Source organism: Ooceraea biroi, chromosome 6 (genome assembly GCF_003672135.1).
Source record: "Ooceraea biroi isolate clonal line C1 chromosome 6, Obir_v5.4, whole genome shotgun sequence".
NCBI lineage: Eukaryota > Metazoa > Arthropoda > Insecta > Hymenoptera > Formicidae > Ooceraea > Ooceraea biroi.
In genome coordinates this window covers 6,313,831-6,329,792 of record NC_039511.1, presented here as the reverse complement: position 1 = coordinate 6,329,792, position 15,962 = coordinate 6,313,831, and the positions used below count along the sequence as shown (strand labels likewise).

At 34.9% G+C, this 15,962-nt stretch overlaps 2 protein-coding genes across 2 annotated transcripts in view; both read left to right on the top strand.

The window, feature by feature from the left end:
* Positions 1 to 15,962, top strand: part of LOC105280205 (solute carrier organic anion transporter family member 3A1) — a 93,987-nt gene that overhangs the window by 845 nt on the left and 77,180 nt on the right. Inside the window, exons 2-3 of the mRNA XM_011340530.3 lie at positions 76 to 1,180; positions 2,009 to 2,048. The gene's annotated coding sequence lies outside the window, so the exon portion shown is untranslated. The remainder of the gene's footprint in view (positions 1 to 75; positions 1,181 to 2,008; positions 2,049 to 15,962) is intronic.
* Positions 7,665 to 10,078, top strand: LOC113562167 (histone-lysine N-methyltransferase SETMAR-like). The gene has a single exon (XM_026970584.1). It carries the CDS (start codon positions 8,315 to 8,317, stop codon positions 9,455 to 9,457), a length of 1,143 nt encoding a protein of 380 aa, XP_026826385.1. The 5' UTR covers positions 7,665 to 8,314; the 3' UTR covers positions 9,458 to 10,078.

Here is a 15,962-nt window from a genome sequence, read left to right as displayed (position 1 = left end):
GTGCGTTACTACGTCACCACGAAAGTTACTAGACCGAAGGAGTAGATCAGTGATAATGACGATCATCATTTGTAGAAACGTACCGTTGGCGATCTATTGGCTTGGATGAGATACACTGATACACGATACGGAGATTCGGAAACACTGAATTGAATCAACTACAATTTGTCGTACGACTCACTTGGATAATGCAAGTGCGACAGTACGCGTCCCAAAGTTTTGAAGAATAAGAGAAGGCACGTCCAAGGACACGAACGATGCACTGGTCGACGGATGCATTGGAGACAGTCCTACAAATGCACTAGAGCATATCGCGACGAAGTAATCAATTTTGCAGTGGCTGACGATTTTTAAAAATAAAATATTAATAAACGTCTATGAATGTCGTGTAATTGCATATTTATATCGCTTACTAGCCTGGACTTCACCTCGTGAATATCTTACATATTATGTAGACTCATGTGTAGTCTGCCAATTCTTATTATTCTTTATCGTTATCTATTTAATTGCATATTTAATTTTATTATAATTGTTTATTGTATATGTAATTGTGCATTTGATTGTTTTTCATTCGAGACGCGTCCCTTGAAATCTAAATAAAACGAATCAAATTGCGTTTATATTTTATTACGCATTTGTTGAAATATTTCTTAATTTTCACTCGACAAAAATATAGCTCCTTAATGCTTATTGAACTATATATACTGTTCACAACATGCGTACATACATATATCATAACGATTCATCTTATTCGCGCAAATGTCATGCGCGAGCTTGACGCGTCGCGCGTCGCCTAGAAACGCGCGTGTAAGCACTGCGTCCGTCATTAGTTAAACATCATCTACCACGCGGTTCAAACATCGTTTGTGCCCTGTCAAGAGTGTAACACGGCAGGCATGTAGCACGCGGCGGACTCTATTGCTGCCGTGACTACTGTGAGCGCGCGCAATAGCCGCAGGTCACGTGACAGCGCCAACTCTGATTCGAATGCGCGCGATCACGATTTGCCGCCAAACATGGAGAACGAGTGACTGTGACTTTTTCATTACTACTGGTGCTGCTGGTTTTGCCGATGATACCGAGAACGTGCGATTGAATGAACAATTGATCAACACGGAAAGATGCGACGAACGTTGCATCGTGATAGATTATTGCTTGCTGCCTATCGATTTATGTCGAGGTGAGTACTTATTTATTTGTGTGGTCATTACTGCCGCGCTAATTTCGCATAAACTTACTTATCGCAATACGAAAGCGATATTGATACAAAAATTGCCTATAATTTTTCTAATAAATCGCATTTATTTCGTTTCGTACATATCGCCAAGCTGCTAGCATTCTGTGTTTCTTCTGCTCGCGTTAATATAGATACATTCTGAAATTTATTTATTTATAGCGAAAACTAGGAAACTTGAAATGTGTATTAATATATTTGGCTCAAAATATAATCGTACTAATGTATGAATGAGTTCCCTTAAAAGCTTGACGCGGGAAGAAGCTTTACCTTCGTCGTCGTGATCGTCGTGATCACGGAGGTTATTAAAATACTGAGCCGTAGTACGAATGTGCGTCGACTGCGAAATAAACACAGAAATAAACGTAGCAAATGGATGCGCGCCGAAAGGAAGGAAACGTGGCAGTAGACGGACCACGTGCTTTTCTATGCAATGGCTTCTTCTGCTCGTATGCAAGCGCGAGTACAATAAAAAGATGCAGAATAGATGCAGAAAACGAAATGTGATTTTTTAGAGTAACGCACACTTTTGTATTTTTTTCACGTTTACTTTCACGTTTCAATATAAATCGATATAAATGAAGAATTTGTAATTAATCTTATTATTATTCGGAAGTATATATGTATTTTAATATCTAGCTTTAAAATGTTAAAGTTAAAACTAAGTACAGTTTTTGACAGTCATCTATATCCTTAAGAACGGATTATTAGATTGCAATTCTATTCTTCGTTTCATAAAATCTTTTATAAGAACATCATCTTTCTTAATTGCAGGCGGTACGCTCTGTCCTCGTGTTTGACTACCAGTGGTATGGTAAGTTTATATTTTTTTCTATTCACTTTTCGTTACCGCGATGCTATTTCCCTGTTCTCTCATAAATATGACACACTTTTCTGCCGTTTTCTTTTTTTTGTGAAATAATAATGTGCTCAATGGTCTAGTGTTGAAGATACAGTAAAACGTACATATCTAACAATAAATAATATCTAAAATATATCTAAAAAATACTGTAGATGAATAAAATATAATACTACATTCTTCATTTTCAATTTGATTTAGCGTAATTGATAAAACTATTTTATAATAAGAAGTTATTGTTACGTATTCTAAATTTTTAAGTAATTAGCTTGGTGACTGCAAATAACAATGATCAATTACAATACGAACTTTGATTAAATTTGTAGCGGAAAGTGACAGTACTTACGCGTACGTGTATCTTTCATTGACGAATATGCATGTCACGACTGCATTTATTACACGTTGCATGCAATGTTTATGTAATACTCAATCAATGAGCTCGTTTCTGTTATATTCAGATAACTTAATTATTAACAATACAATTTATTAACTCATATTGTACAGCGTATACAATGATTCTGTCTTATTTTATCTTATATAAAGACATAAAAAACAAAGATGGAGAATAAATTTTTCCAAGTTTTGCAAACCAATTGCAGGTACTATAAAAATAGATATTAATCTCAAGATTACTATCGCGTGTAGTTATTAGATTGTCGTAATTGTGCAGTTTTACGTTAAAAATTACGAAACAAAATAATTGGTCTGTCTTACTAATCAGAGAGCTAATTGGGCGCTATTATTATTCAGCCTGTATATCTTGTTATATCTCCGAGCAATTTCGTTCCTTTTTTGCTGGAAATGCGTCACGAACATTATCGAATAAATTGAAAGCATTAGTGTGGCGAATCGAAGGTTAGCGTTTGCTATGACTGAGGCTGCGGCTATTTGATCTCGTCAGGCTCGTTATCCTTTTTTTTAGATACTCTTGATGCAAAAGGAGTATTTGACCTTTATGAATTTGAAGAATGAGATTTTAAGAACTTTATTTAATAAATAAGCACATTGAAGATCCAACACTTTTCTGGAATATGGCGAAAATATATCATCCAAATTTATTCTTTTTAAGATTGAAATTGGAAAGAATATTTATATACGTCATTAACTTAAATTGAACGAATATTTTCAAATCGGAAATGGATTTCTTAGCTGGTTTTCTATCGGCTTCTTGATATCGTAATAAAATGCTACATTTGCATATGAGATATAATTTAATTTAAAACTCATTTTGTTTTAATTGCAAGTTTTATTAGAGACTTGAATAAAAAGATGTTTAAATTTACATTATTAAAAGAAAAAAAATACGACATTTAGTTATATTCGCGATCCGTAAAAAGTGATTCTAAAATACTTCGGAGATCTACGATTAGACAGAAGTTGAGGAATCTAAATAGAAATTGAGATATGTTATATTGAATGTGTTTTGACATTTCTCTTGATATGGGACAAACCTGAATAACGACGATCTGATCGCAGATCATGAATAAACTCGACGAATTTGTATAAAACGCTCGTTAAAATGATTTGTTTTCCGTCGCCCGTTCAATTTTAAACGAAGCTTCCTAAATGCGCCGCAAATATCTGATGGGTTCTTCGGCGTCGCGAATTTTTATTCCCACCGCTCGTAAATCTTCACGAATGCACGGTGATTTTTTGCGGCATCCGGAAAGTTCGATATCCTGAATTTAAATTGCGCTTAATTTAATTTGAGGCCGCGTTGCAGTCGAGCGCAATATTCTACCGTGACGAGGTGTCTCGGTGGATTTCGATAGTTAAGATCCCGATATAAATACGCTGCTCGTATCGATCGTACAAATTGATGTCTGTGGAATTTTTTCGATAAGAGACAGGAGAGAGGAAAACAGAAAGAGTGGATAAATCCAGCATACAGCGCTTCGTTTCATGTCCTGGAAAAAAGCGGGTCGCGTAAATCAGTCGATTGCTGACAGGATACCGCTTGGCAAGGACGACTGCCCTCATCGTCATTGTTCATTGGCCTAAATCGCAGTCAAGCTAGTCACTACGTGCAGTGTGCTAATTCGGAGAAGGAATGCTAATATCGCATCCTATTTTAGCTCGATGCTGATCTTTCGCCTCAGTTTGTAGACAGTTTGTAATTTGTTGGGCGATTAATGAATTTTATGGCTATTTGGCACGTCTTAATATTCTCCTAGCTTATGACAATTGAGTAGCTATTTTATGATCTTTGTTTTTACTGTCGTGTATCTGGACCCAATTACTTACTTATTGTGTAGTCAGTTGATCAGAATCAGAAGATTGATTCTTTTGTAAATTAGTAGAATTTATACGAAACATACGAAAAATTTTGATCAAGTGTCTTTGGTTGTGTAGATAGTGATTATTAAATCTTGAAAAAATTTGAAGAAAAAAAATATATATACATATATACTTATAATTATTATTATAATTGTATTATTTACATTGTTGTTGTTGTTGTTAATTGTCAACCTGCGGGGAGTAATAGCTAGCAGTTTAACAAACTATAAATTAATTTGTAATGAAGAATATGACGTGCATACATAAGATGCGCAATTTTGAGCTTTCACGCAACATGTTCTAATTTGGCTTTTGAGGAGGTCTTGAGTTCTCTAAATTGTCGGTGGTGACCGCTTACCGGAACTCGATCGCAAGATGCGCCAAATTCGTTCTGAGAAGAGGACGAGTACTACGTTTCGGTCTATCTAGTATATTTATATATGACAGGTGCATTAATCTATGAGCGATTGCGGCGCCGCAAATACTTACATGCTCCGTAAAGAGAAAATGCAATATTACAGCTTATAAAATTAATTAACTATCAGATTGATGAAAGCGCAAATCATATGGCATTTATCTTGTATTGCAGGAATCTGAGATTTCTTCAGACTTCAGTTTCTCTGTATTTGAATTTAGTTGTAAATAAATAGTAATTTAATTTTTTTCACACCATTAGAAATCTTAGATTAGTATAACAATGTAATTATGCCTCATATCTAGATACAACTTTTTTAAATTTACTTTACATGCAGGATATCATATTTTTCTAAATTATAGTTAAATAATAAAAACAGTATAGATTAGCTTAAAGAAGTACAAAATTCATTGTTTGAATGTCAGCGAACATCATACATATTCCGCATTTTTCCACAATCGTTATATTTATTATATCTATTTGACATAACAGTCATTGAATTTTTCTTCCGTAAACGCTCGTATGAAGAATCCCAATGATATGATAAGCAGGTAAATTGTAAAAGGAAAAAATGACATTTTCCGTTATATCGAAATTCAACATTGCAAATACGTTATCTGCCATCAAGCGTTTCTTTTCCCTGTAGTAACTGGGTTAATTGTTTTGATTTGTCACGTACGAACTTTATAGTGATCGATAGCACTTTAAATTACGTTACGGATACCTTTCGTAAAGCGTGAATTTGTGAGCTTTTTCCTCAAATTTTATCATTTTCCGCTTCTTTGTCATCGCCGACATTTGGCGAAATGTAATCAAACTGTATTCTATTCTAGCATGACCCGATTGTACTCCGCAAAGTACATTTCAATTACGAAACTAGTATGATTAATAACTGTATTTTTTCAGTGACAGCCACTGATATGTTGAGTATTGTCACGTGTCAGAGCTATTGTAGATTAATAATGCTGCTATGTCTATATTGAGAAAAGCCAAAATAATTTTGTAGAAATATTCAAAATAATTTTGTTAAAATGACGTGTAAAACGCGACGTCATTTCTGCTCGCAAAATTATATCATACGTACGTAGTTACCTTTTCATCTTAAAAATTATATGAAAAATATATTATTTTCAATGTATGAAACTCAAATTTACATTTTAATTTATTTTACCTGAAAGGACAGAATCTAAATGAATACAATTTTCTATATTCAGTATATTTGAGTTTCATACATTGAAAATAATATATTTTTCATATAATTTTTAAGATAAAAAGGTAACTACGTATGATATAATTTTGCGAGCAGAAATGACGCCGCGTTTTACACGTCATTTTAATAAAATTATTTTGAATATTTCTACAAAATTATTTTGACTTTTCTCAATATAGACATAGGATCATTATTTATGTAATTAAAACCAATTCTTTTTTTTGTATAAAATTTTAATATTTCCTAGCATAGCCTTATAAAATGTAGATGATTTTTGTGTTCTCAAGTATACTTCATTATGAGTTCTCAATCAACCCATAATGACGCGGATCACATTCTCGTCAGGCGTCCGGTTACGTACTCCAGGGTTGTTTTCATCCGGCGAAAACAACCCTGGTCTGCCATGGAAATAGACGATCTCTTCTTCTTTCTCCTCCTAAAGCTGCGCGATGTGTGCATGTGTGGGAATGGGGATGATGCAGTTGGCCTGGATAAAGGTCGGTGGCCGACCTAGCCCCCCGGTGCGAACGAGCCGACCACCACCGGCTCATTCTCCTCGCTGCTGTGCCACCCATCTCGGTATTGATTTTGTTAACCTTCTAGATTCTAGCGGCTCTCTACCCCTTCCGTTCTAGTTCAACCTCTTCTCTCTTCTGCGTGACGACATTTGAAAGCTTACTCAGCGTTCTCTTAACATCGGGTCAATTCTTCGCACTTTTAGTTTTAGTTCAAAAGATCCCCCACCAAACCCCGTGAAATTGGGCCCCGGTGAAAATGACTGAATTTGAAATATGTTGTACCTTTTGGGTCACTGAACAAATGTTTCTTCAGGCAAAATGTCAAAAAATGGACAGTTTCGTCGTTTCAACCCTTCAAAGCCTGAAGTCAGACCAGCAAAGATATCACTTTCGGATCAATGTGGTTACCATTATAAGGGAACAATATGAATTTTTAGTGAACAAAATAGTTAAAGAATAATTTGTTTATGTGACAGTATTGTTTAAACGATTTGAAAATGTCATTGTTTACAAGAACTGATTGCTGATATAAATTCTGTGTGAAAAATCATAACAGCGTTTTCCTATATAACGCATTATTTGTTTAAAATAAGCAATAAACAAATGGCTGATAGTGAAACCTATTCCAGTAGCCTGACCCTTAGTTATGAAACAAGTACTGTTAAACAGAAACAATGATATTGAGTGTTTTTATTACACCTGCGATTAGCCTATATTATAGTTACCGGAGTCTACCACGTGGAGATTGCAGTGCGATTTTAGACTCCTTTGGGGTGCTTTGGGGTACAATATATAAAGGTCTCGTAAATATTCCGACGAAACTTTGCGCTCTCATACGAAAACGGGGAATTATTATACAGTCACGTGTGTGTGTGTGTGTGTGTGTGCGCGCGCGCGCGCGTGTGTGTGTGTGTCTGGGACTCCCCCAGGAACCCCGAATCGTGAGAGGCAAGGGGACTCACGTACAAAAAGCATCCCAAAGGAATCTAAAATCGCACTGCAACCTCCACGTGGTAGACTCCGGTAACTATAATATAGGCTAATCGCAGGTGTAATAAAAACACTTAATATCATTGTTTCTGTTTAACAGTACTTGTTTTTTCATAACTAAGGGTCAAGCTACTGGAATAGATTTCACTATCAGCTATTTGTTTATTGCTTATTTTAAAGCAAATAATGCGTTATATAGGAAAACGCTGTTATGATTTTTCACACAGAATTTACATCTGCAATCAGTTCTTGTAAACAATGACATTTTCAAATCGTTTAAAAAATACTGTCACATAAACAAATTATTCTTTAACTATTTTGTTCACTAAAAATTCATATTGTTCCCTTATAATGATAACCGCATTGATCCGAAAGTGATATCTTTGCTGGTCTGACCTCAGGCTTTGAAGGGTTGAAACGACGAAACTGTCCATTTTTTGACATTTTGCCTGAGGTAACACTTGTTCAGTGATCCAAAAGGTACAACATATTTCAAATTCAGTCATTTTCACCGGGGCCCAATTTCACGGGGTTTGGTGCGGGGTCCTTTGCCGTGAGGAAATTTTATTATATTTTTCAAGACCAAAGAAATATTTGGAAAAATTCCTATATGTATCCTATTTAATATTGGGTGAGTGCAAAAGTTTTGATGGGTTTCTCATATATGTTGTAACTGATTCAGTTCTACGGCAGTACTTAGAAATTCGTAGATGTATTATATACCGTTTAAAAGGTAATACTTCTAGCTATCGTTATAAATGGGAATTGGCTTGATTTAAATCAGTTTTGTTGTTTTAGAATACAATTGAAAATGAATATTGATAGAATTCATTTGCGTGTAATTATGATGTACGAGTTTCGGAGAGGAACACGCATTTCGGATACCGTAAAAAACATTTGCGATGCGTTTGGACAGAACGCTGTGTCGATTCCAACTTGCGAAAGATGGTTCGCAAAATTTAAACGGGGTGATTTTAATCTTGAAGATCAGCCACGCTCCGGTTGGCCTTCTGACATTGATGACGATATTGTGCGCAATTTAGTGGATACCAATTCACGAATTTCGACACAGGAAGGTGCTGAGAGATTAAATGTTAACAGATCAACCGCATTTCGACATTTAAAAAAACTTGGATACAATTTAAAGCTTGATGTTTGGGTGCCACATAATCTGACAGAAAAGAATAAAATAGACCGAGTCTCTATAGCTAATTCCTTGCTTGGCCGATTAAAAACCGATCCGTTTTTGGATCGATTAGTAACGGGAGACGAAAAATGGATCCAATACGACAATGTGGAACGGAAACGAACTTGGAGGAAGAGTAATGAAAGCGGTCAGCCAATGCCAAAGGCCGGTTTGCATCCTCGGAAGGTTATGATCTCAGTATGGTGGGATTGTAAAGGTGTGATCTTTTATGAGCTATCTGTTGGCGAAACGATCAATTCTGATGAGTATTGTCAACAATTGGATAATTTGAAGGCAGCAATTGAAGAAAAACGTCCGAGTTTGGCCAAACGGAAAGGCGTTATGTTCCATCATGATAATGCTAAACCCCATACTTCGATGCAAACGCAACGCAAGCTCAGGGAGTTAAATTGGGATCTTCTATTACACCCGCCGTATTCTCCTGATATTGCTCCATCTGACTATCATTTGTTTCGATCGTTACAAAATAGTTTGAATGGTAAAAAATTCGCTTCTTTTGACGATGTACAAAACTTCGTTTCTTCATTCTTTAACGAAAAGTCGGCCACGTTTTATGACAGAGGCATACGAATGCTACCAGAACGTTGGCAAAAGATAATAGAGAACAATGGAGATTACTTGACAGAATGCATAAATCGTTTTGCATTAAATTACTCAGTCTATTTTTCTATCACGATATCCATCAAAACTTTTGCACTCACCCAATACATTGCGGCAACCTCGAGTAAGCGCATCTTATGCACATAGAAAACATTTTCGCATAGCTATTTTAAGAAAACTATCCTTTGGAAAGATAATTTTCAACAAATAATAATTCTCTTTTTCCGCACAAGTGTAAGAAAGTAAGTTAATGATATGACATTGAAGATGGTAGCAGTATCAGGTATGTATAATAAGATGAGTATTTGAAATAAGATATGACTTGATACAGCTAATTACATTGGCTTGGTATAACATCGCTTCCACTCTGACACTTGTAGTCCCACACATACATGCAATATTCATATGTATTAAGCGAACATTGTAAGCGCTTCGTAATAATGGATTCTTATTGTAATTTACGAGCGAGGCATTCTTACGCCTACTCGTCGATTCATTCACCATGTTCTTTAGTGGATATCTGTATCTTCTGTTCTGGAAACAGTACGAAACGTTTTCCTCCTGATATGCTGCGCTCGCTGCAGATTACAGAGCATGCTATGCTTTTTAATCGACAGCTAAATGATACATATTATCTCATGACGAACATAATATATATTATCCCAAATTGCTTGTTTTGCAGCATTGCTGTGAATTTATTGATTAATTTGCTAGATGATTTCTCCGTGAGAAACATTTTATTTTCATATTTGTTTACGTTAAAATTTAGAGATTAAAATATAATTCAATAAATATTATTTATTAAATATGTAAATAACTAAATTTTATATTTTACAAAATTTTAGTTAAATTATTATTTTTTCCTATTTAATAAGTAATAAAAGTCATTTACTTTATCTCGTTATCTTCCCCCAGTTACATAACAAATAAAATATTGATAAAGGAAATAAAACTTGGAATATAATGCAATCTTCTTGCAAGTCTGAGCGATAACTTCACACGCACACATGCTTGTTCGTTACATAGGCGTATGTATAATGCAAAGCTTGTTAGAGGAATCCTAATATCGTGTATCTGTGCCACAGTGCGAATTGAATTCCAATTATACACTTGATTTACTTGTCATTCACTCGCAGCTCTTCTCGGATTGCATCCGCGGCTTTTGGCGCCGCTTCATCTTTGTTGTCATTGCGGGGACATCCAGTAACTATCTCATATAAAGAAAGCATCGGTATCTATTACGATTGTACATTTTTATCTTTTAATCAATTATACCTTTTTATGTTTTTTATTTTTATTTTTTAGTGCTGAAGTTTTAAAAAAGAAAAAAAGCAGAAAAATAGGAGTTTTTGATAGTTATATTTATTATTTCGTATATTTTCTTGATTTATTACTATGGATTGACATTATCGATTAAAGAGCCATGTGTTATCTCGTGCTTATTTGGGAAAAAACTATTTATTTTTACAAAGATGTCAGATAATGCAAATATTTATTTTTACAAAGATGTCAGGTAATGCAAATAGACTGCAACCTCGTTTTTCTGCTATTAAAATACGCGCACGTCATTAAACGTACTTTAGTAACGACATGTATATAATAGATGAAAAGAGCTTTTTTAATCGGTGTCTGTCGTTATAAAAAAAGGTCAAGATACAGTGCTTTTTCCATTCTGACGAGGATAGATGCTTCGTAAAAAGAGAGACCCTGGTTAATTCGAGGCTGTGGCGATAGAAACGAGCGACAGAAACTGGGCCACGTGACGCAGGTACCTACAATAATAGAGGGAGCAGAATGACGACCTAGTTCGGTCAATTCCAGTATAGTCGAGATTCACGCGAACGTTAAAGCAACTCGACTTTGGATTCATTTGTCTAATCAAATAATATAGAATATTTAAATAAATAAAAGCCCCCGCTGATGATATCCTACAATGATTCGCAACGAGCGAGTATCAAGATGATAGAGTATCAAGCAACAGCTTTAAAAATTTGTGTCTTATATCAGGAAATTTTAAATGAATGTGAGAACGTTAAAAAAATAATCAGATCCGAATTGTGTTGAAAAGATAGATGGGAATTAAATTGTTGTTTTATATTTGAGATTATTTTTTATGTAAAAGATGTAAGAAATGATAAAAAGGAGCTTTCATGTTTCAATAATAGTTGAACCTTGCATCTTTACCATTTCTACAGTCTTACTTTCACTTTTTTGGCAGTCTTTTAAAGTGCTCTGCGACTGCGAAGAGAAAGCATCGTTTTCTTCGCGTAAAATTAGCGAGATCTTCCCAACGTTCTGCACGCGATAAATCACAGGGCACTCTTAAGGGAACATTGTTTAGAAACTGGGCACAAAAGCTGCGGTAAGAATCAGACAAGATGCCGTGTTGTGTCGGAGTCCTACAGAATTCTACGAAAATAGCTTCAGTGTCGCTGCAGTGATGCCTTTTCTCCTTTGGACAGCTGGTAGCACACGGTCGGTCGTCATCACGCTACTGTAACAAAGTGTATCTCTGAAACTTTGAAATCGCAGGGCGAAGCGTCAAAACGTGTAATTTGTAGGAAATGGCCAGTTACTTCAATCGAGCCTGCCTCACCTGCGCGCGACGCAACATCACTTTTTACTACAATTATCGCTATTAACGAAACGCACCTCATGACCACAGCCTCATTTTGATCTGTGGATTTGTGGGCGTATAGCTCTGGGCCTTTTTAAATTATAGATTTGTTCATGTATAGACTAGAATTTGTTCTGTAAAAATTGTAAAGAAAAATACACATAATACATTAAAAATTAAAATTATAAAAAGAGTATAAAGAATGTAGGAGAAACATAATAAACATATAAAGAATATAGGAAAATAAGAGATACACAACATTATGAAAATTGCAGGTAGGCGTACTTTTATGATACGGTGGAATATTCTTGTTTTATCTTGACGCGATAAAAAGACATGTAAGTTTATTCTTAATTCCGTAAGCAGGAAAAGGCACCTTTTATTGCAGACCGGTGCAGGAGTCTCGCTGTTTTCCTTGATACATCTGTCTGACTCGACGATTGTGTATGGACCGTTATACAATCGAGCGCATAACAAGTAAGAAAGAACCACCGCAAAAAGGGTGCAAAAAATGCCCGTTTTTCCGTCCTCGATTTTTCAAATGAATTTTATGCCAAATGATAGCTCATGATGAGACATTAATCACAGAAAAATTTTACGATGAGCATATGATTGGTTTCAGAGATATAGAGGGTCAAAGTGGTTACCCTATACTGAGAAAGTATGACACTATCGACACTGTATAGCGTGAATTTTGGTTGACTTTTTTCGAAACGTAGTACCTATGTGTTCTTTGAGTTGCTGATTACGAATCTGATGTCAGATTTCCAAAATTCAGGATGGCGGATCCAATATGGCGAATATAAAATATAAAAAAATTAATTTCTCCAAAAATTGTTATCTAAGCGTGTTCAGGATCGCGCTTTCCTGTGCGACTCGCTTGCGATCCTGAACCCGCTTAGATAACAATTTTTTGAGAAATTAATTTTTTTTATAAAAAGAAATTATCACTCTTAAATGTCAAAAGTATGAAAAAATGGGCAATTAGAGTGAACGCTGATATTAGTGCGTATGTTGTCACAAGACAATATATAATTTCAATAGAAATACACTAAAGTACGTTTCGGCTCAAATTCGTAGCCATCTTCAGCAATATAAAACCAAAATATAATAAGTATAATAAATATAATAAATATAATAAGTATTGATTAAGGAATTTCCAAGCTGTCACCATAAGTGTTGATTAAGGAATTTCCAAGCTGTCACCATAAGTACGGAGGAATGTGAGAATATTTTGGTTTTATATTGCTGAAGATGGCTACGAATTTGAGCCGAAACGTACTTTAATGTATTTCTATTGAAATTATATATTGTCTTGTGACAACATACGCACTAATATCAGCGTTTACTCTAATTGCCCATTTTTTCATACTTTTAATTTTTTTATATTTTATATCCGCCATATTGGATCCGCCATATTGGATTCGCCATCTTGAATTTTTGAAATCTGACATCAGATTCGTAATCAGCAACTTAAAGAACACATAGGTACTACGTTTCGAAAAAAGTCAACCAAAATTCATGCTATACAGTGTCGATAGTGTCATACTTTCTCAGTAGGTGGTAACCACTTTGACCCTCTGAATATCTCTGAAACCAATCATATGCTCATCGCAAAATGTTTCTGTGATTAATGTCTCATTATGAGCTATCATTTGGCATAAAATTCATTTGAAAAATCGAGGACGGGCATTTTTTGCGGTGGTTCTTTCAGGCAATGGCATAATGCCATCACTATACGAACCTCTCGCACGACTCAGTGGATTTCTTATGCAGTTTCTGTATACCCCTTTTCCGTCCCTATATCCCTCTGGTTCTCTGTCTGGTTTGGGTGCTTAGTTTATATTTTAAACAAACTTCAAAGGTTTTATTACTGTTACATAGATGGATTATTATGAAGTGACATCGTGAAAATAAGCGCTATTTAAGGCGAAATCCACTGTTTTTCTTTTTTCTTTTGGTATTTCACTGCTATATACAATACGTAATATACTATTTTATTAGATATAATATAATATTAACTTATATGGCTGCATATTCCAATGGTAACAATTCGAAAAACTTAAGATTCATTATTATTATTATACACAGTCTTTCAAAGGCTCTGCAGTGACTAAATTTAAAAAATTTTTTCCTGCAGCACCATTTCTTGATGAGTGGTTGTGTTATAAAATATGACATTTCAGTTATGACCACTCAAAACTTCAAGGTGCTACATATCGGTGTCATTTCAATGTTAAATGTGACAGTACTTTATTGAAAAAAGCACACACATACACAAAATAACATTACTGTAATAATGAAATTGTAAAATATTTTTGCTTCTTATTAATAATTCTACGAACAGTTGATGGATACGCGGTTGAATGTTAAAATAGGAAAATAGCCTCATGCTGTCGATACCAAACGGATCTATCGTGACAGCAAGCATTTCTAATGTTTGGCGTTTGTTCTAATAGAAAAACTGGGCACCTGCCAGAGGTGGGTAGCATAGTAAGAATAACAATACCATGTATCTACGTGCGCATAATTATGAGATATTTGCGAAAAAGAAATCCTTTTCAGAAACACGATTTTCCTATATTAACTGTTAAATTAATAATACTAGAACAGTATAAGCTTGATTTCATTGTAAATACATTTTGTTGAAATATACAAAAGTGCTTTTTTCATGCTTAAATCACGCTTATAAAATATTTGCGAAAAAACATTTAGGAAAAGGCACTTAGCGTTTTTTTATGAATAATGCAAAGTTCCTTTTGATGCGTGTATTTTATCAAGAATCAATGATACTTGGTGGCAGAAAATTCTTTCGCTTTACAGCCGTTTTCCTTGATAGAAAATAAGTACCTAGATAAAAACGACAATTGGTCATGTGCCAGGAGCAATCGTGGAATATCAATGGGGATCGTTACGCGATCCGATGGTGGACGATGCACGACGCGTGCAGCAGAATTGCCGCGGAGAGCGTAACTACATGTAAGACGTATCGGGCGCGAGGCCACCGGTGCATTGTCATCTTCCCACACGCCCGTGATGCGCGCGGAGAAATGCAAAGCGATTGCAACGTGATGTACCGACTGGTGAAAATTATTGACGTTTGGTTTTTGATAATTCTCCGTTTTGTAAAAGATTTTTCACGATCGCTTTTGCAGCGACGTACTGGCTCTCCAAGAAAACTCATCTTTCCTTTATACGGAAAATGTCTTTTTCCTTTTTACGTTATTGTTTTTTTTTAATGCAATGGACATCATCTGTATCAGTTATAATAAGTGTATTTTGATCAACATAGTCTAATGCAAGAAACGGTAGAGAGCAAATTGAATCTCCAATAATTTTTTGGTAAAACTTTTCCTGTTTCATATTTTTCGAAGATTCTTTTCAAATAAGAAATGAAATACAAGATAAAATATAATGTTTTACTTTATTCGTATTTTGGCGTTACATTAAGTTTGGTTTACATAAATCTTTTGTATTGATAAGGGGAAGGAAATGTTCTTAGATTTTTTAAATTTTAATTAACTGAGATATAGTAAGCAGATAAAAAGAAATTTAATTATTTAATAATATTGTTTAACAGCACTCTTTGATTTACCTTTTATTGAATAAATGACATAATAATATTCACGAAAATGCTAATATAATTCATTGATGATGAGTTACATCACTTTCCTTCCATGCGATTAAGTTGATATCTCGCTTTCACCGATAATCATTTGTATTATTTATCATGAGCCTCTCAGTCCTTTCAAGTTCGCAGTATCAGGCTTTCGCGTAATAAAATAAATTATCACGATAATTCACGGCGAATTCGTTAGTGTGCAACTGCTTCGATTCGGACAACAATTCGGTGCAATAACGGTTCCGGATGAAATGTTTATTCAGTAGCTGTATTGAGTGTGTAATTGAGATGATACTTTGTCTCAAATAAGTAAATCAATGTTCTTTTTTGACAGATTTTTTGAAAGTTTATGCGTTACTGAGTTGTGCGTTGTGAGTTATCACAGTGTAGCAATGACTGATGAAAGTTTGGAA